This window comes from Salmo salar, chromosome 26 (assembly GCF_965601325.2).
Source record: "Salmo salar chromosome 26, fSalSal1, whole genome shotgun sequence".
NCBI classification, from domain to species: Eukaryota; Metazoa; Chordata; class Actinopteri; order Salmoniformes; family Salmonidae; genus Salmo; species Salmo salar.
This window is the reverse complement of record NC_138316.1, coordinates 13594382-13615177: the sequence shown is the minus strand read 5'-3', so window position 1 is coordinate 13615177 and position 20796 is coordinate 13594382. Positions and strand designations below refer to the sequence as shown.

The window sequence follows — 20796 nt, the reverse complement described above, 5'->3', positions numbered from 1 at the left end:
CTTCACAACCAAAATGTATGTGCATTTCTCAAAGACTCCCATGGATGCCAGCATGAATGTGTATGTGAGAGGGACTAATAAGTGTTTCCCCTATACTCATTTAGCAGCGGTGGCCCACCACTGCTGAATTGTTGCCACCGCCGGATGTCATTTTTTGCAATATAAATATTCCTGCCGAGACACGCTTTTAAATGGATAGTCGTTGGCTTGAACAGCTAGCATGTCATTGTGCTAACGCTAGTAGCAATACACCCCCCCCCCACCCCCGCCACCACTGCTGAAAAAAATTATAGGGGAATCACTGCTAGAGTAATTGAGTGTGTGTGTGTGTGTGTGTGTACAGTAGTTCCAGAAGAACACAGATCCCTAACGGAGGAGGAAAACTCACCATCAAAAGACTGAAAAATGATAGGCGTTAACAGGTCTTGGTATTCTTTGACTTGGGCGTTGTTCCCCCTGAAGACCCCTGGAAATCAAATACAGACAATAAAATGGCAAAAAAGTGTCAGATATTCAAGTTCTATGTAACCCAATACTCAAATCAAATCAAATGTTATGTCACACGCGCCAAATATAACCAGTGTAGACCTTACAGTGAAATGCTTACTTACAAGCCCTTAACCATCAATGCAGTTAAGAAAGTATTTATTAAAATAAACTGAAGTAAAAAACAAATAAAATGAAAATGAAAAAATAATAAAAATTGAAAAATAACAATCACATGCTATTATATTAACATCACAACCATTGTGATGTTTACTGTGTAAGACTTACCATCAATCATCATGAAGATGAAAAATATGGGAAACTCGCATTCAATGCCATCAAAAAGCTGAAAGAGAAGAGAACATTTGATTTTCATAAAAGCGTCTCTGAAGAAATTAAAAAGCCATAACACAGAGGTCACTAGTTTCCTAACCTGAAAGAGAAATACACATGGTGCATTCATCTCTAAATGTATTGCTGTGTGTCAGTGGTTGCATATTTAATACAATAAAAATGCTCAGACACCAACAATCCTTTTCGTCAGCTTTTATAATAAATGCAGCAAGTAGCAAGTGATGGCCTGTCCCAAAACACACACTTAAAACACCTGTTAACAGGTGATGACAGTTTAACAGAGGCAAAAACACTTACTTCTGAGATGCTATCGGAGTCCCAGCCAACCAGAAACTACATTACGTAGCTTTAGACGTCTCCCCTCACCACCCACCCCTCTGCCCATAAATCATCTGGGGTTGAAATGAAAAACAAGCCAAATGTAGATATGTTTGTAAAGCGAAACACCAATTGATTCATTTCAATAATTCCAAGGAGATATTTCAACAGTAACTGTGAGGATGTAATAAGTCTTCAGTCCTTTTGTTGTTGGTATTAATCATTTGTCAGATAATGTCCTTGGTTCTGTTCTGTTTTCATGTAGCATTCACAAACCAAAGGTAACATAAATCATTTCAACTTAGTGGATCAATTACCCGAGGACACACTAAAAGAAACAGACCAAAGGATATATCTGCATTACCTAACAACCCTTCTCCAAATTGACTAGCTCTCAGACAGTCACCTAAGGAATCTTTCTGGGACCAAAGCAGCAAGCTCACTTTCGTGGTATGCTTGGCTTCCTTGCCTTCTGAGAGAGGAGCACAACATCTCCCAACCCTCCTGAAACGTAATTAAGACTTTGTTATCGCCGTCTCCCATCTCTGCAGACAATCTCCATGGCAATAGGAGATAAGAGAGAGACTACAACGTAATGAATTAAAGGCTGTTAATTGGAGTGGTCACACATTTCCCAGCCTGTAGTTTGGCTGTTATAGCAGCGATAACAGGGACTGCTTCAGCCATCAGTCCATCAAATCAAAAGAAATCTAACATATGATTACCCCAACCATCTCTATTCTCCATCTGTATTCTTGTATTTTGTTATCAGCTTTACCAAAGCTATGTTGCATACCATACTGTGAGTTGTTCGTCATTGCTCAAAGGTTAGGCTGACACAGCTGGGTTATGCTAGTGTGTGTGTGTGTGTGTGTGTGTGTGTGTGTGTGTGTGTGTGTGTGTGTGTGTGTGTATTTGTGTGTGAGTGCGTGCTTACTTGCGTCTGTGCCAGTAGAGATAAGGTACAAAATGGTGGAGATATTTAATAAAATTCTACAGGGGTGGAGAGACCAATCACTGAGGCCTACTTGGGCAGTAAACACCAGCTATCCCAAGAGCTTTCTGCCTCAGCTATTCCACAGACTGAAAAACTATATTGTTCGACAGGATGCACTCCTTCACTTGTAATAGGTAACGTTACAGGATTTCAAAAGTCTAACAAGATATGCGTTTTCAAATTGAATAAACCTGCAATCAATGCCTTCCCACCTGAAACAGCATATTGCAGATATAAAATATGATGTACAACTTCCATTGTGATCCAATACACTCACATGTACCTTCTAGCTATTTGAGTGGGCAGCAAGAAGAGCTTGTGCATGTGCAGAGAACCATACAATCCTAGAATGTTATGTAATGGCCTACTGCATTACTTACCGTAATGGATGAGATTTCAAAATGATTTATCACGAGGCATTTTATAGTGTAATATCCAGCTTCCATTTAGGAAATGGGTTGACTGGGACCTGTTGATTGCACCTACTCTAAATCCTATAATGAAACTTTAAAGTTTAGTGGCTCAGATTATTCCCATATTACCTCCCTATGTGTTTCCCCCTGTTCAATCCAAGCTCATTAATTCTGGGAGGTCAGTGCTGCGGCTAATGCAATGATTTGCTCAGTGTTAAGTAGCTGCCCTGCTCCAAATTCACACTCTGCAGGCACAGCAGCTAATCCTGAAGTTAATATGCCTTCAGTTGGGATTTATCAATGGCAGAGCAGACACAATTGTGTGGCTTCTGTCGTAGGAAAACAAAAAACTGGGTTTACCCTTTACACTCGTACCCGCATACGGGTTGACAATGGTAGATTTGGGCACTGATAAGCACCTAAATTGGGACGCAGTGGCTGTGGTAGCCTAGCGGTAAGAGCGTCAGGCCAGTAACCGAAAGGTTGCTAGATCGAATCCCCGAGCTGACAAGGTAAAAATCTGTCGTTCTGCCCCTGAGCAAGGCTTTCGGTTACTGACCCAACGCTCTACCACAGCCACTGTGTTCCAAGGTAGTTATTTGACTGGACGTTTGTTTATGTGAAACTCTGTGTTGTTTTTGTCGCACTGCTTTGCTTTATCTTAGCCAGGTCGCAGTTGTAAATTAGAACTTGTTCTCAACTGGCCTACCTAGTTAAATAAAAGGTGAAATAAAAATATATATACATAAAAAAAAAAAAAAATCCCTGGGCGCCGAAGATGTGGATGTCGATTATGGCAGTCCCCCGCACCGCTCTGATTCAGAGGGGTTGGGTTAAATGCGGAAGACACATATCAGTTGAATGCATTCAGTTGTACAACTGACTAGGTATACCCCTTTCCCTTACAGTAACATGCTAGAAATTACGTTGGAGCTCAGTGTCTTCACAGCGCATTATGGGTTTTGACTGACAGCTGTTGTGAACACAACAAGAAGTTGCCTCATCCTTGTTTGATGTGCAGTTACAAGATGATGTGGTGTTATGTCCTGGGTTGTCCTGAACAGAATGATCCTGTTTGTTGTTTTGTGAAGAAACTTTGCCACGGACCACGCATCTGAACGCATCCCGCGTCTCCATTCAACGCACACCAAACGGACTATCTGCTTCTCTGAATTCCCTAGTATTTGTAGTGAAAGCCTAAGACTGTAAGATCATATTTTATAATTTAGCTAGTCACTTTGGCAGTAGAACAAGCTTTGAAATTATGCCAACCTGACCCAGATTGCGATGTTTAATGGATCGTAATTGTTTAAAGGCGGGTAGGGATGCAGGGCTGTGTTCCAGAGAAAACAACTACATGTGTGCTTGTTCTAGCTCCTCAACGGCACAGCTAGGAGAGATCAAAATAGCACCTTATAGTTGAAGACTCTTCTTTGAGTCATAAAAGTGCATTGAAACTGTGTACACTTTGGAGAGGTGTGTGTCCACTTGGAAACACCAGTTAGACCTCTCACTCAAACCCTTGTCAAATTTTCAAAAGAATCTTCATGTTACTGAATGGATCCAAAGTATTTTCAGATTTGTTATGAACAAATGCAGCGGAAAGGTCAGTCAATATCAAATGAACATAAAATCAAAAGTGTAAATGTTTGGATTCACTCGTGTCAGGTGAACTGTTGTGTCCTCACCTTTAGTCTAATAATTTTCAAACTGTTCCCTTTTAATTGCTGCCATTGTTATGCATATGCTTCCATACTTGTTATGTAAGAAACATTTCAATTTAGCCCTATCCATAATAGGCCAATTCCCACGAGTGTAAGGGGTTTTAAGAGCTGAAATGGAAAAAGTCAAGTCATTGTAGCGCATGTTAGTCATCACAATCAGTCTGTAGGGTTGGCTTTTAAACTAAACCACAGACCTTCATCTCAGCCGGTTTGTAGTGTCTCCTGTTCTTGTCCTCATTGGCGGTCCTGTAGCCGTCACGCAGGAAGCGCTTGAAGCCATACTTCCCCTTTAGCTTGCGCACCACCTTGTCCAGGGTCTGACTGTAGAGGGCGTCGTCATCCACAGCGAACGCAGGGTAGCTGATGCAGGGCAGGAGGGCAGCGTCCGTATTCTGTATTGGGGTTCAAATGTGTAACATTTAAACAGATGCCAGCTTTTGATCATTTCCTAAGTAAACCCTTCACCCACATGTGCCAGCTGTCTCCGGGTAGTTAGTAAAGGGTTAAGAGACTAAGGGTCTCTCTCCCCCTCTCCCTCTCTCCCTCCCTCCCTCCCTCCCTCCCTCCCAATGGCCACTTTCCAACATTAAAGAGGCTGACATTTAATAACATATTAGTCAGAGACTCATATATAATTAAGATGCTCAACATTTTACTTGCATAAGCCTTGTACTGTACTCCCTTCAACCCTTCACCTCCTTCCTCCGCAGCCCTCACTCCATCCCCACCTCTCTATCCCCACCTCTCTCTCCCATTAGCCCATGTCGTAGCTCCAATGCATTTCTTCCATTTCCCCTAATTAAACCAATTCATTTACAGGAGCACTTTTCTGTCTAGTTGCTCTTACTACCGGAGAAAAATGATTATTCCTCTCTTTACTGGTGAACTGGGAGACTGGTCACTAAGCCAATACATCATTTGGCACAGAGTGGTATTTAGTAATGAGTGGTTTAATTATCTTTACTCACGTGGGACCTGGATTCTCTGGGCAGGAGGGAGGACAGTGTCTGTCTGTTCCTGTTGTGGGCATCCAGGTCCACGAAGATGACAGACCAAGAGCAACCCTGCAGAACAACAGAGATGACAAGAGTCATATTCACTGGTGGTTGTTAGGTTGATGTGGGTCAGACAAGGTCTGATACTGTTTCGTGGTTGGATGAAAGTTGTAGCGCTTCCGTTTTGTCACTATGCAAGATTCAACGTAGCCTGCATGCTTACATGTTTGGACATAATGCATTTGGCAAACCTGGTCGAACACCGACTTTCACAGGCAATCAGAACTGAAAACATGAAACATCTAGGACATATTTATATTTATTCCCTTTTCGAGCACCATTTGTTTCCGTCCGTGCCTTTGAACTGTGCCACTAGTGAGCCATGCGACTGCAGGGCATGGATGGCAGCTACTGGCTGTTCCCAGCATGTCCTGATATAGGCCTGTCACACTGCAGCTGTCACCACCACTTCCACTAGCTCCCTGAAAAGAAGCCTTAATATGCAGGAAACAACATCAAATGTCACAACCATGAACACAAGCATTTCGCTACACCCGCAATAACATCTGCTAAATATGTGTGTGTGACCAACACCATTTGATATGATTTGATTTTGACAGTCGCTCACGCACGGACACACGTACCAACATGCGCGCGTGCGCACACACACACTCTCTCTACATAGCAGAAGACCTGTTTGTTTATGTTACTGTGAATTCAGCTCGGAGGATGAAGTGCTGGCCACTAACCATTTAAATAAAAGCCACACACTCAGAGCCTCCAACATCTCACCTGCCGCCTCTGCAGAGCAAAACCAGCTTCGAAAGCAGCTATATTATAACCTTACTCTTACAAAAGAGTCAGTATTACACAAACATTTGATATTTTTGGGTACAAAGCTAAAAAGCATTGTGTTTTTCTATGCTTTGAGCACAGTGCGGGGGCACTCCAACCATGAAGGGCCATCCAATCACCTCGATACCACATCATGTTGTTAGACTGCAAACTCTTTACCTACGGTATGATTACCTACCCACAAGCCCCTCTGTTGAGATGAGGGCCTGAGTGCTTTTTCTGGGTTAGTTTACTGTGACATTTTTGGATTAACACACCTCACACCTTACAAATGCTCCTGGAGACATTTCTTCACTAACACCGCAACAATGATCACATTAAGGTAAAGAAAAAACATACTAAGCTGTTTCTGCACAATGTATGCTGCTTTCAAACAAGCCAACCAAAGCTTTTAGCCATCAGAGTGACTCTCATCAGGCCTGCTTTAGTGATTTAATGTACATACTGCAGGGTTTGGTGGAATGGGATGTAAATGATTGTGACAGCACAGAACGTGGTCTCCACTGTGACCTACGCTTCTTAGGACCATACCTTTATTGACAGCACTCCACATTTTGCTGTGAAACAGGCAGTCACTTTCTAAATTGACAACCCACACCTAAAAGTTGGGTTAAGTTAGCGATTGGCTCCCGCTCAACCATTGTGCTCTGGCTAGTCATTGATTGGCTGTTGCCTCTAAGGAACACAGTAGGGGAGAGTCACTGATCATGGCTTATTCTCAGTTGAAAATCTGAAGGAAGTCAGAGGGGCACTGAGAGCAGGCCATCATTAACAACCTATGTGATGACTCATAGGCACTCCATCCCCAACGTGGGCCACACAGCAGCCCACACACCAGCCACTACTATACTACCGCCTAATGACAGGAACCAAACCCAGTGGGGCACAGAGTTTAATCTAAAACTCTGATCATCAATGAGTCAATTTAACATCATTGGCTGTGGATTAATTAGATGAAGGAGGCGGCTAAGGAGAAGAGCCCCTCATTAAATCACTGATAATAGTAGCAAAAGAGACTATAGCAATCATAAGGTGACTTCAGAAAGTATTCACACCTCTTGTTACAAAGCGGGATTAAAATGGATTTCATATAATTTTTGTCAACAATCTACACAAAATACACAAAAAAATAAAACAATATATATTGATTAGATACAGTTGAAGTCGGATGATTACATACACCTTAACCAAATACATTTAAACTCAGTTTTTCACAATTCCTGACATTTAATTCTAGTAAAAAATCCCTGTTTTAGGTCAGTTAAGATCACCACTTTATTTTAACAATATGAAAATGTCAGAATAATAAGAGAGAATGATTTATTTCAGCTTTTATTTCTTTCATCACATTCCCAGTGGGTCAGAAGTTTACATACACTCAATTAGTACTTGTTAGCATTGCCTTTAAATTGTTTAACTTGGGTCAAACGTTTTGGGTAGCCTTCCAGAAGCTTCCCACAATAAGTTGTGAGAATTTTGGCCCATTCCTCCAGACAGAGCTGGTGTAACTGAGTCAGGTTTGTAGGCCTCCTTGCTCGCACACACTTTTTCAGTTCTGCCCACAAATTTTCTATAGGATTGAGGTCAGGGCTTTGTGATGGCCACTCCAATACCTTCATTTTTTGTCCTTAAGCCATTTTGCCACAACTTTGGAAGTATGCTTGGGGTCATTGTCCATTTGGAAGACTCATTTGCGACCACGCTTTAAAATTCCTGACTGATATCTTGAGATGTTACTTCAATATATCCACATCATTTTCCTTCCTCATGATGGCATCTATTTTGTGAAGTGCACCAGTCCCTCCTGCAGCAAAGCACCCCCACAACATGATGCTGCCACCCCCGTCCTTCACGGTTGGGATGGTATTCTTCAGCTTGCAAGCCTCCCCCTTTTTCCTCCAAACATAACGATGGTCATTATGGCCAAACAGTTCTATTTTTGTTTCATCAGACCAGAGGACATTTCTCCAAAAAGTTTGATCTTTGTCCCCATGTTCAGCTGCAAACCGTAGTCTGGCTTTTTGTATGGCGGTTTTGGAGCAGTGGCTTCTTCCTTGCTGAGCGGCCTTTCAAGTTATGTCAATATAGGACTCGTTTTACTGTGGATATAGATACTTTTGTACCTGTTTCCTCCAGCATCTTCACAAGGTCCTTTGCTGTTGTCCTGGGATTGATTTGCACTTTTCGCACCAAGGTACGTTCATCTCTAGGAGACAGAATGTGTCTCCTTCCTGAGCGTTATGACGGCTGCGTGGTCCCATGGTGTTTATACTTGTGTACTATTGTTTGTACATATGAACGTGGTATCTTCAGGTGTTTGGAAATTGCTCCCAAGGATGAACCAGACTTGTGGAGGTCTACAATTTTTTTTCTGAGGTCTTGGCTGATTTCTTTTGATTTTCCCATGATGTCAAGCAAAGAGGCACTGAGTTTGAAGGTAAGGCCTTGAAATACATCCACAGGTACACCTCCAATTGACTCAAATGATGTCAATTAGCCTATCAGAAGCTTCTAAAGCCATGACATCATTTTCTGGAATTTCCCAAGCTGTTTAAAGGCACAGTTAGTGTATGTAAACTTATGACCCACTGGAATTGTGATACAGTGAATTATAAGTGAAATAATCTGTCTGTAAACAATTGCTGGAAAAATTACTTGTGTCATGCACAAAATTTGTGGAGTGGTTGAAAAAAAAAGTTTTAATGACTCCAACATAAGTGTATGTAAACTTCCGACTTCAACTGTAAGTACTCAACCCCCTGAGTCAATACATGTTGGAATCTCCTTTGGTAGAGATTACAGACGGAGTCTTTCTGAGTAAATCTCTAAGAGCTTTCCACACCTGGATTGGGCAACATTTGCCCATTATTCTTTTCAAAGATTTTTCGAGCTCTTTGAAATTGGTTATCGATCATTGCTAAACAACCATTTTCAGGTCTTTTCAAGCAGATTTAAGTCAAAACTGTAACTCGGCCACTCAGGAACATTCACTTGTCTTAATGGTAAGGAACCCCAGTGTAGATTTGGCCTTGTGTTTTAGGTTATTGTCCTGCTGAAAGGTGAATTCATCTCCTAGTTTCTGGAGGAAAGCAGACTGAACCAGGTTTTCCTTTAGGATGTTGCCTGTGCTTAGCTTTATTCTTTTTTATCCGGGAAAAAAAAAAAACAGTCCTTAACGATTACAAGCATACCCATAACATGATAGTAATGTGTTGTATTGGATTTGCCCCAAACATAACACTGTGTATTCAGGACAAAAGGTTAATTGCTTTGCCACATTTTTTGCTGTATTACTTTAGTGCCTTGTTGCAAAAGGGATACAGGTTTTGGAATATTTTTATTCTGTACTGGCTTCCTTCTTTTCACTCTGTCAATTAGGTTAGAATTGTGGACTAACTACAATATTGTTGATCCATCTTCAGTTTTCTCCTATCACAGCTATTACACTCTAATTGTTTTAAAGTCACCATTGGCATGGTGAAATCCCTGAGCGGTTTCTTCCTCTCTGGCAACTGAGTTAGGGAGGACACCTGTATCTTTGGGTATATCGATACACCATCCAAAGTGTAATTAATAACGTAACCATACTCAAAGGGATATTTCATGTCTGCTTTCTCAATAGGTGCGTCGTCCCTGGTCATTGTGGTTGAATCTGTGTTTGAAATTCACGTCTCAACTCAGGGACCTTACAGCTAATTGTATGTGTGGGGTACAGAGTTGAGGTACAGGTGTCATTCAAAAATCATGTTACACACAATTATTACATTTTGCAACTTACATTTTTAGTCTTGAACCCATTTAAGCACGCCGTAACAAAGGGGTTGAATACTTATTTACACCAGACATTTCAGCTTTTCATTTTTAAATAATTTGTACAAAAATGTAAAAACATCATTCCACTTTGACATTATGGGGTATTGTGTGTAGGCCAGTGACAAACCAAATATAAATTGAATACATTTTAAATTCAGGCTGTAACACAGCAAACATTTTGAAAAGTCAAGGGGTGTGAATACTTTCTGAAGCCACTCTATATCACTATGGGTAAGATTTTCTCCTTTCATGGTAGGTTTACATGGGACACGAAGTTGATGTGCTTTATTTGCTTGAAATGCTTCGTGCTGTGTGCATGAACAAACTAAATTTAAAAGAAAGAAATCTGTTTTGAGATAAACAAGAGCGCTAAGTGGAGGTTTTCATTCTGCCAATCCATTAGCACATATAATGGATGTTCACATTCCTGTCTTTACTTCCTCTAGACACCAAAACAAATTAATCCTACAAATGGCTGATCCAGAAAGGAGCAAGGAAATCAAGGAAATGGGAACACCAGTAATCAATCAAAGCCATTAGTGCGTAGACATCTAGCTAGTCAGCACTGCGTACAACACAAGCCCACTCAATAAAACCCCTGAGTGTAAAGTTCACTTTCCACGCACAGAAAATGTTCATCACATCACCGGCTTCAGATGAGTTCAATATTTCTCTGAGAACTGTTGTGCTATGATCATCTATAAGATCGTGAAGATGGATGGTGATCTAATGTGACTCCCGATTTGAAGTATAAATCAGTTACACACTATCTATAATGCAATCTTAATGCATCAGACGCTGTTACACCAGAGGTGAATACATAGTTCGGTCATTAAAATCCTAAACTCTTATCTTCAGAGTAAGCGAGGACAATGTCTGGGACTCTTGACAGAGCGTGGATGAAGTTGGAGAATAAATCAAAAATACCTGATTCCCAAACAGGTTGAATCCGTTGATAGCCTCGAGAGCAGCTTTGGCCAGCCCCACAGAACTGCAAAAGAAAATGTTTTAGAAACCCAATATAAACCTAAAAGCACTGTCTATGGTATTTATAATTAAATACCATAGGCTACACATTTTCTGTTCTGTTCCATAGCTCCAGGTTACATGCAAGCCTAACATGCACAGGTTACTTTATAAAAGGGGGTTTGGGTACACTTTTTATGAACCCCCTATGTATAAGGCACATGACACCCAAAACTAAACACCCCTTGACTTGTAATGAGCCTTACATTTATACTGTAAACGCCTTAAAAGTATACATTTGAATGCTTTTATAATGTAATACAAACAGGTGACTCATAGATATAATTGTTGCTGGGAGGGGGCTGAAATCATTGTGCAGTTTACTTTGCAGAGAAAATAGCAGTCAATTTCTCTGTCATTTTGTTTTCCTTTCCCTCTTAATAGTGCTCTATAAAATGAAGAAGAAGACGTGGCAAGGATAGTTGCAAGATATGCTGACCTATAAAAAGGTGTTCAATCCCACAAACGGAGCCCAAATTCTACAAAAATGCAGAAAATATAGTCGAAACCAGCTCTCCGAAAGACAACTTCCGCTCCTTCTCTGACAAAATCAGCAGCAATGATCACAGTCGAGCAACATGAGGCATTTTGAAAGTCTATAGATTTTTTGGGGGGCTGAACCTGCCTGGACATACGCGTAAGAGCTGTCAACAGTTCTGAGCGAGTGTGACGCCTTGGTCGAAATTTTTTTTTAAATGAATGTGCACACGGTGCTGTAGATTCAGGAAGCAGGGTGGCATTGGCTGATAATATTAACAAGTTGCAGACTATAAAGCACAACACACTATATTGTAATACTATTTTCACAAAAGGGAAAAACATACATACAGTAACATACCATTCAATGTTGTAATTCATCCAGATTGATATTGACAGCTTCTGTCAACACATCCCAATGTGTGCAGTCAGGATTAACCCTACTATAGGAGTGGACTGAAATTGGAAATATAATGCAGCTGAACAAAGCAAAATATTACTACAGTTTTTACGTCTATAATTTGGTTGCGCTATCTTTTACTTGGTAAGAGACTGCCAAGGGGTAATCCAAGAGCTCGATAGGACTAAAGCGTAACCATTTTTGCACAAACTCAATACCGTCTAGGATGGATGACATTAACATTGTTTTATAATGACTTCCATTTTCCTTTCAGCTGAGCTTGAATGTCACGATTTAAAACTCTAGACGAAGGCATTTATCACAGCTTTCTGTGACACACACAGGCCTACCTCTCCATCGGCAATCTGGTACACTGAGTTAATGGAACAGTTTTTTCCCCCCATTGTAAATGCGCCTGAAACTCGGTGAATGACTCCGCATTGAGATAATGAACTCGGAAAGTTGCTGCATGTAAAATTGTGATTCTGCCCCCGCAATTGTTCTCTATTTACATGCTGCTTATTCATGTGTATTATGGAAACTGAACTACAAAGCAGTCATTCTGAATTTGACTAACGAACATGGTGTCGAATTATTGTCTGTACAGAATGCAACGTCTGTAATTTTTCTATAGAAAATGGTGGTAAGTTGCAACCAATTTTCATGCATTCTTTAGGAGAAAACAAAGTTTTCCAGAGATAAGGGACAGAGGAAACAGAATCATTATTGTGGTCTTAAGAGAGGGAGAGGAAGATCTACTGTTCAAATGATAGGCCATCGACATGCACGGTTTCCCCTTTGCCTTGACTACCCTAAAAACTCTGATGGAAATATACTCTCTTTGTTTTTGTGGAGAGATGAACACATTGTGTGTGGAGACTGTGTCAAGCAGTGTATTCATATCTTTATAAATCAATGTATTCACTAGAGGAGGAAAAAACAGACCTGGAGTGCAACTCAGTGCTTCCATTGTTGTACTTGCTCCCTCTCTCCCACATGCCAAAGTCAGGCACTCTGTACGCCCTCTCTACACAGAATACCAGGTTCTGGATGAACGATACCTGCAGAGGTAGAAAACACAACAATGTCACATGAATCTCTAGCGAGATCTCTCAATCTCAACATTGAACACTTTCTCCCTGGAATTACAGTGCATTAGGAAAGTATTCAAGGCTCTGGAGTTTTTCCACATTTTGTTACGTTACAGCCTTATTCTAAAATTGATTCAATTGTTTTTTTCCCTAATCAATACCCCATAATGACAAAGCAAAAAAAAAAAAAAATTATTTAGCAAATGTATAAAAAAATAAACATAAATATCACATTTACATAAGTATTCAAACCCTTTACTCAGTACTTTGTTGAAACACCTTTGGCAGAGATTACAGCCTCGAGTCTTCTTGGGGATTGAGCTACAAGCTTGTCACACCTTGTATTTGGGGAGTTTCTCCCATTCTTATCTGCAGACCCTCTCAAGCTCTGTCAGGTTGGACGGGGAGCGTTGCTGCACAGCTATTTTCAGGTCTCTCCAGAAATGTTCGATTGGGTTCAAGCCCGGCTCTGGCTGGGCCATTCAAGGACATTCAGAGACTTGTCCCGAAGCCACTCCTGCATTGTCTTGGCTGTGTGCTTAGGGTCGTTGTCTTGTTGGAAGGTGAACTTTCGACCCAGTCTGAGGTCTTGAGCACTCTGGAGAAGGTTTTCATGAAGAATCTCTCTGTACTTTGCTCCGTTCATCTTTCTCTCGATACTGACTAGTCTCTCAGTCCCTGCCGCTGAAAAACATCCCCACAGCATGATGCTGCCACCACCATGCATCACCGTAGGGATGGTGCCAGGTTTCCTCCAGACGTGGAGCTTGACAGTCAGGTCAAAGAGTTCAATCTTGGTTTCATCAGACCAGAGAATCTTGTTTCTCATGGTCTGAGAGTCTTTAGGTGTCTTTTGGCAAACTCCAAGTGGGCTGTCATGTGCCTTTTACTGTGGAGTGGCTTCTGTCTGGCCACTCTACCATAAACACCCGATTGGTGGTGCTGCAGAGATGTTTGTTCTCCCATCTCCACAGAGGAACTCTGGAGTTCTGTCAGAGTGACCATTGGGTTCTTGGTCACATCCCTGACCAAGGCCCTTCTCCCTCGATTGGTCAGTTTGGCCAGGCGTGCAACTCTAAGAAGGGTCTTGGTGGTTCCAAACTTCTTCCATTTAAGAATGATGGAGGCCAGGTTCTTGGGAACCTTCAATGCTACGGAGATTTTTTGGTACCCTTCTCCAAATCTGTGCCTCGACACAATCCTGTTTCTGAGCTTTATGGACAATTCCTTCCACTCCATGGATTGATTTTTGCTCTGACATGCACTGTGGGACCTTATATAGATAGGTGTGTGCCTTTCCAAATCAAATCAATTGAATTTTCCACAGGTGGACTCAATCATGTTGTAGAAACATCTCAAGGATGATCAATGGAAATAGGATGCACCTAAGCTCAATTTTGAGTCTCATACCATAACGTATTTCTGTTTTTTATGTTTAAGACATTTGCAAACATAAAAAAAATAAACTGTTTTCGCTTTGTCATTATGGGGTATTGTTGGTAGATTGATGAGAGAAAATGTATATTTCATACATTTTCTAATAAGGCTGTAACGTAACGTGGAAAAAGTCAAGGGGTCTGAAAACTTTCCAAATGCACCGTACTGTGTCATCATATTGTCAAAAGGGGTCACAACTTCTGAAGAATGTATTCACATTTAAATGGAATAAACTATTCTCCAATAACTCCCATTTCATGCAAATATTCAGTAAGAAAACACACTAACATTTTGCCATTGATGTCATTAACATTTGTGTGCTGCAAATTAAAAGACAAACATCACCCAGTCACATGAGTAGTCAAAATCATGTCCTTAATTTCATCTTGATCAAGGAGGAATGACTCTCCTCTATGCAGCAGAATGAGACTACAGGAGAGAAGGAAACTCAGAAAATATTTAAACGATGACTTCAAGGCCATGAAGAAATGTTTTTAAAGTACCAGGGGAGATGTGACTGACAACAGTTTTAATTTAAAGTGAGGGAAACAGAGAGGCCATAAAGCGTACAAAAATGGGACAGGCAAGGAGGGAAGACAGAACAAAATAGAGCCACTGAAATTGGGACATTGTGGGTTATTTTACTTGGGGATTGAGTAGAATGATTATTGTAAGGTTCTTTCTGGCTTTTATTTTTACGATACAAAACATACACATAGAAAAGACAACATACAGACACACACAAACATCAACGACATCACACCTGCTCATACCCACCTGTTCTCACCCCTATCTCCAGTGCCTGCCCTACTCTCCACCACATGTCCTCAAACTGTCCCATTTTGTTCCTCTTCGTCACCCACGCTCTTTCAGTATTTAGATAATGAAGCACATGATTTTTCCATTTGTCTTAACGATGGAAGATCTTTCTGGTATCTTAATGAATGTTACGGTCACAAATGGACGCATACACAAAACACACAAAGCATCTACCTGTATTAATACCGCAATGACGATTCAATTGAATTGAACTTCCAGTCAGGAAAATATACTGAATGGCTAAGAGACAAAATTGGACGAATTATACTTTTATTTTAATCATTTAAATACAGTGCACATTAAGAGTCCTATTTCCTGCTTATTTGTTCTGATGTAGATTAATAAAAGGATGCATGCTCGTTGATTTCATGTTCATGCTCTTGTATTATTCAGCTCAATAAGCACTGTTTAAACGTGCAAATTAGGTCTGCTTTGCAAATAGGGCTGGCCCCATTGAAGCTACACAGGCAATTTGTTTGCCTTTGGGAGAAAAACAAAAAAAACTTTTATAATGTGAGGGTTTCCTTTGCTGTGAAACAAAGTGCATGTTCACTGTAATTGCTTCACAGCATAATGTTCTAGAACAGCTCTATTTTTGAAGATAAGTCTGGATAAACAAAAGCTTTTTCTGAAGGCAATAATTTCACCCCTGTGCCCAAAAGTAAAGCTCCCAGTGAGCAGACAACTGAATTAAGAGATGAATTAATGAATTTCAAATCTCCCAAAGGGCTATAAAAAGCAGGAGACAGAGAATTAACAGCACTACTGCTGCAGCCACCTTAAAGTACCACTTTAACAAATTAGTTACTATTACTTTAGCTGTTCGTTTTACCATGCCTCCACTCAATAACTTCCTCACTAATGAAAAAGGGTGCTGAATAAGTTAGTGTATGTCGAGAGGCAGGCATAATGAATTTTACATCTGTTATATAGTCATAAAATAATCACATTTAAATTGTTGCGTTTCTAAAGATGCATGCCCCTTTAACAACCGCTGCCTCTACTATTACCATTGACTGCATCAGGGCACTTTGGCACACGGGAGCTTTCTTTGTTTGCTTTGATTATAGTCGTGTCTGTATGTTTGTTTCTGCTCACTGCTGACACAGGGTTTCCCCTTGGGGATCAATAAAGTATCATCAACCTGTCTAATCACTATGAAGAAGCCATGTTGTGTAAGAGTCACGCTGAGCGAGAGGTCATGTGACTAGGCCAGTGGGCCGTACCTCATCCGTGTTGTAGATGATCTGGAGGCCGGAGCAGATCATCTCCACCAAATAGAGCAGGAACAGGGACAAGGCATCAATCTGACAGAGGGAGACAGGGAGATGGTATTTAAAAAAAACGTACGACCGGAATCCGTTCGGACTTCATTCATTATCTACAGTATAGGGTTTTGCCCTACACAGCATCAAAAGCTGCCAATGTTTGTGAGAGGGTGTACCTGTAGGTGATGGTAGTCATTGTAGGACAGAATCTCATCTCCTGTGTCTACATTGAATATTGAGTGCAGGCACTTGGAGGGGCTGGGATCCTGTTTGAATTGTTCCACCTGAAATAGAGCGAATGTGAAGAAAGAGAGCGAAAGGAAGAGAAAAAGAGAGAGAAAGGGCAAATAAAAGAGGAGTCAGTCCATAAAAGATGCATCTTACTCACTGGGCATCTTTCCATTATTTATCCTATCCTCACAAAGGTAAGTGAGGTGAAAACCAGGACTGGGATGGAGACATCATTAGGATATTCCACTGCGTCATCACTAGGACACACACTAGAATTTTCCTCAAATGACTGGCTTTGAAGATATGAGCAAACCACCCATAAAAATTGTCACAGGACAGGTATGCATTAATGTATCTGTAAATATTTCAAACAGACATACCATTTCTTTTATCAGGGTGCATTTATCAATTAATGTAAAAGATGTACACATATGACTTCCCTCCTCAAACCATCTCAGGTCAGATTTGAGTGATTCACACAGAGTAACACACTCTGGGTGAGTTTGCTTCACACAGCACACGAGCGGATAATTTTGTGCCAACATTTGGTACTGACCGAACCATTCACCCCCTTCCGGCACACTTACTTTTTCACCTCTGTTGGCTAGTTGTCAGGTCAACAGGGGCATACCACTGTCCCAGATTTACACTGTTCTGTTCTGCTGAGCTTGTCAACCCACTGGATAACTAATCGGTTGGGAAAATGGCTGAAACGGCAATGTAGTCTATAAGACGAACAAAGCAGTTAACTGTTGCGTTCCAAAATAGCCTAACATTTGTATTGAAAGTGCATTTTCACAATAGTGCAGTTTATGAATCTTGTCAAATGTCACTGTGTGATCTTAGCATGAAATAAATGGTTCCGGAGTCATATCTGTCAGAACACATTTGAGAAGCTTGCGTTGTGTGGCTAATCCGTTAAGACTGTGTTTAGTTTCCTTGGTACATTGTGGTAAACTTTGATGCCCTCTATTTAATGCCTTTTATGGCTCTGTAGTTTTTTTAATATGGTAACATTTGCTTCCTGGTCCCTCTATATTGTGGGTTCATTAAAAATGGCATGTTCTCTGTGAATGCAAGAGACAGATGTTAATGAGTGCTGCACTGTGTAATTAACTGAAGAAACGGTGCATTATAATTAAGACACTGGAAAGCGTTCCCATAAATTAGGTCGTCAAGGTCATGAGTAAATGAAACAAAACAATTTCAAAGGCAACAGACCAGAACATTAGAAAAAACACAGGGATTTAAGAAGAGTGTTCGATTGTACTAAAGCTGTAATTATGCATTCATAGAGGTCTATAAACAATATAAATGCTGCTATTTTGACTGAACGATCTGCTCAAATACTTTACACAAAAGTGTTCTGCTGAGGCAAAAACCATTTGGAAACCTCTATGTTATTCCATCCACATAAAGATATAACCAATCCAAGCGTGAGATAGTAAAACGCTGAAGCATGAGAACAGAGAAGATCAGTAAAAGGACAGAGATCTTTAACTTCCCCCCCATTAGTGAGAGTTTCTGTGTTTGCTAAAAATCTATATTCATTACTGGATAATGGCATTTGTTTAGATCACTAAGAATGAACTACAGTGTTTCCTGTGGTCCTATGGTCTGACGTTTCATTTGTGGACTCACCTTGTCAGACTGGCGCATGTAACAGTAGAGGATACCCCTCATGCACTTGATGGCTGAGTGCTCCAGCTCATGGGTGCGTCCCATGTCATCATCGATGCGTCTGCGCGTCAGGGGTGATCGTCGCCATGTGCCACAATGAGACAGAGAAAAACGGCCCAATGAGCAGAAGAGCACGTTAAATCCACCTAAACGATCCTACTTCACTGCACAAAATTTCCAGGGTCTGGTTATCCTGTCTGTGCCTACAATAATGGTACATATTAAATGAGACAACTTATTGTATTTGTACACAGTTATAGACAGGTTTTAAATCCTATTAGGACATTAACAACAGTTGTTATTCCTTTGTCTTCCAAAAGCATAACACAAGCAAGGACATGCTACGTTCCAATTGATCACCCATCAAATACATATTTGAAAATCACCCAAATGCTTCCAGTATACTATTGACATAAACAATGGCATCGACATAACATTCGCAAAGTATTCAGACCCCTTTATCCACATTTTGTTACGTTACAGCCTTAAATCTAAAATGGATTAAATAAAACATTTTCCTCATCAATCTACACACAATACCCCATAATGACAAAGCGAAAGCAAATTTGCAAAATAAAAAACAGAAATAATGTATTTACATAAGTATTCAGACCCTTTGCTATAAGACTCGAAATTGAGCTCAGGTGCATCCTGTTTCCATTGATCATCCTTGAGATGTTTCTACAACTTGATCGGAGTCCACCTGTGGTAAATTCAATTGATTAGACAGGCACACACCAGTCTATATAAAGGTCCCACAGTTGACAGTGCATGTCAGAGCAAAAACCAAGCCATGAGGTCAAAGGAATTGTCAGTAGTGCTCCAAGACAGGATTGTGTCGAGGCACAGATCTGGGGAAGGGTACCAAAACATTTCTGCAGCATTTAAAGGCCCCAAGAACGCAGTGGCCTCCATCATTCTTAAATGGAAGAAGTTTGGAACCACCAAGACTCTTCATAGAGCTGGCTGCCCGGCCAAACTGACCAATCGGGGAGAAGGACCTTGGTCAGGGATGTGACCAAGAACCCGATGGTCACTCTGACAGAGCTCCAGAGTTCCTCTGTGGAGATGGGAGAACCTTCCAGAAAGACAACCATATCTGCAGTACTCCACCAATCAGGCCTTTATGGTAGAGTGGCCAGACGGAAGCCACTCCTCAGTAAAAGGCACATGACAGCCCACTTGGAGTTTGCCAAAAGGCACCCAAAGGACTCACAGGCCATGAGAAAAAAGATTATCTGGTCTGATTAAACTCTTTGGCCTGAATGCCAAGCGTCATGTCTGGAAGAAACCTGGCACATCCCTACAGTGAAGCATGGTGGTGGCAGCATCATGCTGTGGGATGTTTTTCTGCTGCAGGGACTGGGAGACTAGTCAGGACCAAGGGTAAGATGAACGGAGCAAAGTACAGAGATCCTTGATGACAACCTGCTCCAGAGTGCTCAGGAAATCAGACTGGGGCGAAGGTTCACCTTCCAACAGGACAACGACCCTAAGCACAAGTTAACGCAGGAATGGCTTCGGGACAAGTCTCTGAATGTCCTTGAGAGGCCCAGCCAGAGCCCGGATTGAACCCGATTGAACATCTCTGGAGAGACCTGAAAATAGCTGTGCAGCGACGCTCCCCATCCAACCTGACAGAGCTTGAGAGGATCTGCAGAGAAGAATGGGAGAAACTCCTCAAATACAGATGCCAAGCTTGTGCCAAGCTTGTAGCATTATACCCAAGAAGACTCAAGGCTTTAATCACTGCCAAAGGTGCTTCAACAAAGTAAAGGGTTTGAATACTTTCAGTTCTTATTTTTCATTAATTTGCATCATGGGGTATTGTGTGTGCTGTAGATTGGTAAGGGGAAAAAACTGTTTAAACAATTTTAGAATAAGGCTGTAACGTAACAAACATTTTGTGGAAAAGGTGAAGGGGTCTGAATACTTTCCGAATGCACAGTATACTGTACTCCGTCATCATATTGTCAAAAGGGCTCACATAACTTCTGAAGAATGTATTCACATTTAAATGGAATAAAGTATTCTCCAATAACTCCCATGCAAATATTCAGTAAGTTATTTATTATTTAGGGCCTTCCCTGTAGCTCAGTTGGTAGAGCATGGTGTTTGCAACGCATGGTTTGCAACTCCAGGGTTGTGGGTTCGATTCCCACGGGGGGCCAGTACGAAGAAAAAAAAATGTATGAAATGAAATGTAAGTCGCTCTGGATAAGAGCGTCTGCTAAATGACTAAAATGTAAATAAAATAAAAAAAAATGTAATGTAAATTCAACAAAACACATTCACTTTATGTCATTGATGTCATTACCATTTGTGTGTAGGCCTAGTGTATGTTTTCATGAATTACATAAATTCACTTTGATTTCATACATTTCCACCAGTGCAGTAGACTTACTGGGCACA

At 41.0% G+C, this 20796-nt stretch overlaps 1 protein-coding gene across 4 annotated transcripts in view; it reads right to left on the bottom strand.

The window, feature by feature from the left end:
- LOC106587291 (phosphorylase b kinase regulatory subunit beta) overlaps positions 1-20796 on the bottom strand; it is a 72704-nt gene that overhangs the window by 36870 nt on the left and 15038 nt on the right. For 3 of the 4 annotated variants that reach the window (XM_014175541.3, XM_014175540.3, XM_014175542.3), the window contains 9 exons: positions 18346-18445; positions 16650-16757; positions 16432-16512; positions 12804-12919; positions 10883-10946; positions 5261-5356; positions 4487-4684; positions 775-832; positions 389-466 (listed from right to left, as the gene is read on the bottom strand). In XM_014175541.3, the coding sequence (XP_014031016.3) occupies positions 389-466; positions 775-832; positions 4487-4684; positions 5261-5356; positions 10883-10946; positions 12804-12919; positions 16432-16512; positions 16650-16757; positions 18346-18445 (899 nt within the window). Of the gene's footprint in view, positions 1-388; positions 467-774; positions 833-4486; positions 4685-5260; positions 5357-10882; positions 10947-12803; positions 12920-13215; positions 13326-16431; positions 16513-16649; positions 16758-18345; positions 18446-20796 lie in introns of those variants that run through there. The other variant, XM_082969418.1, reaches the window with a different exon arrangement.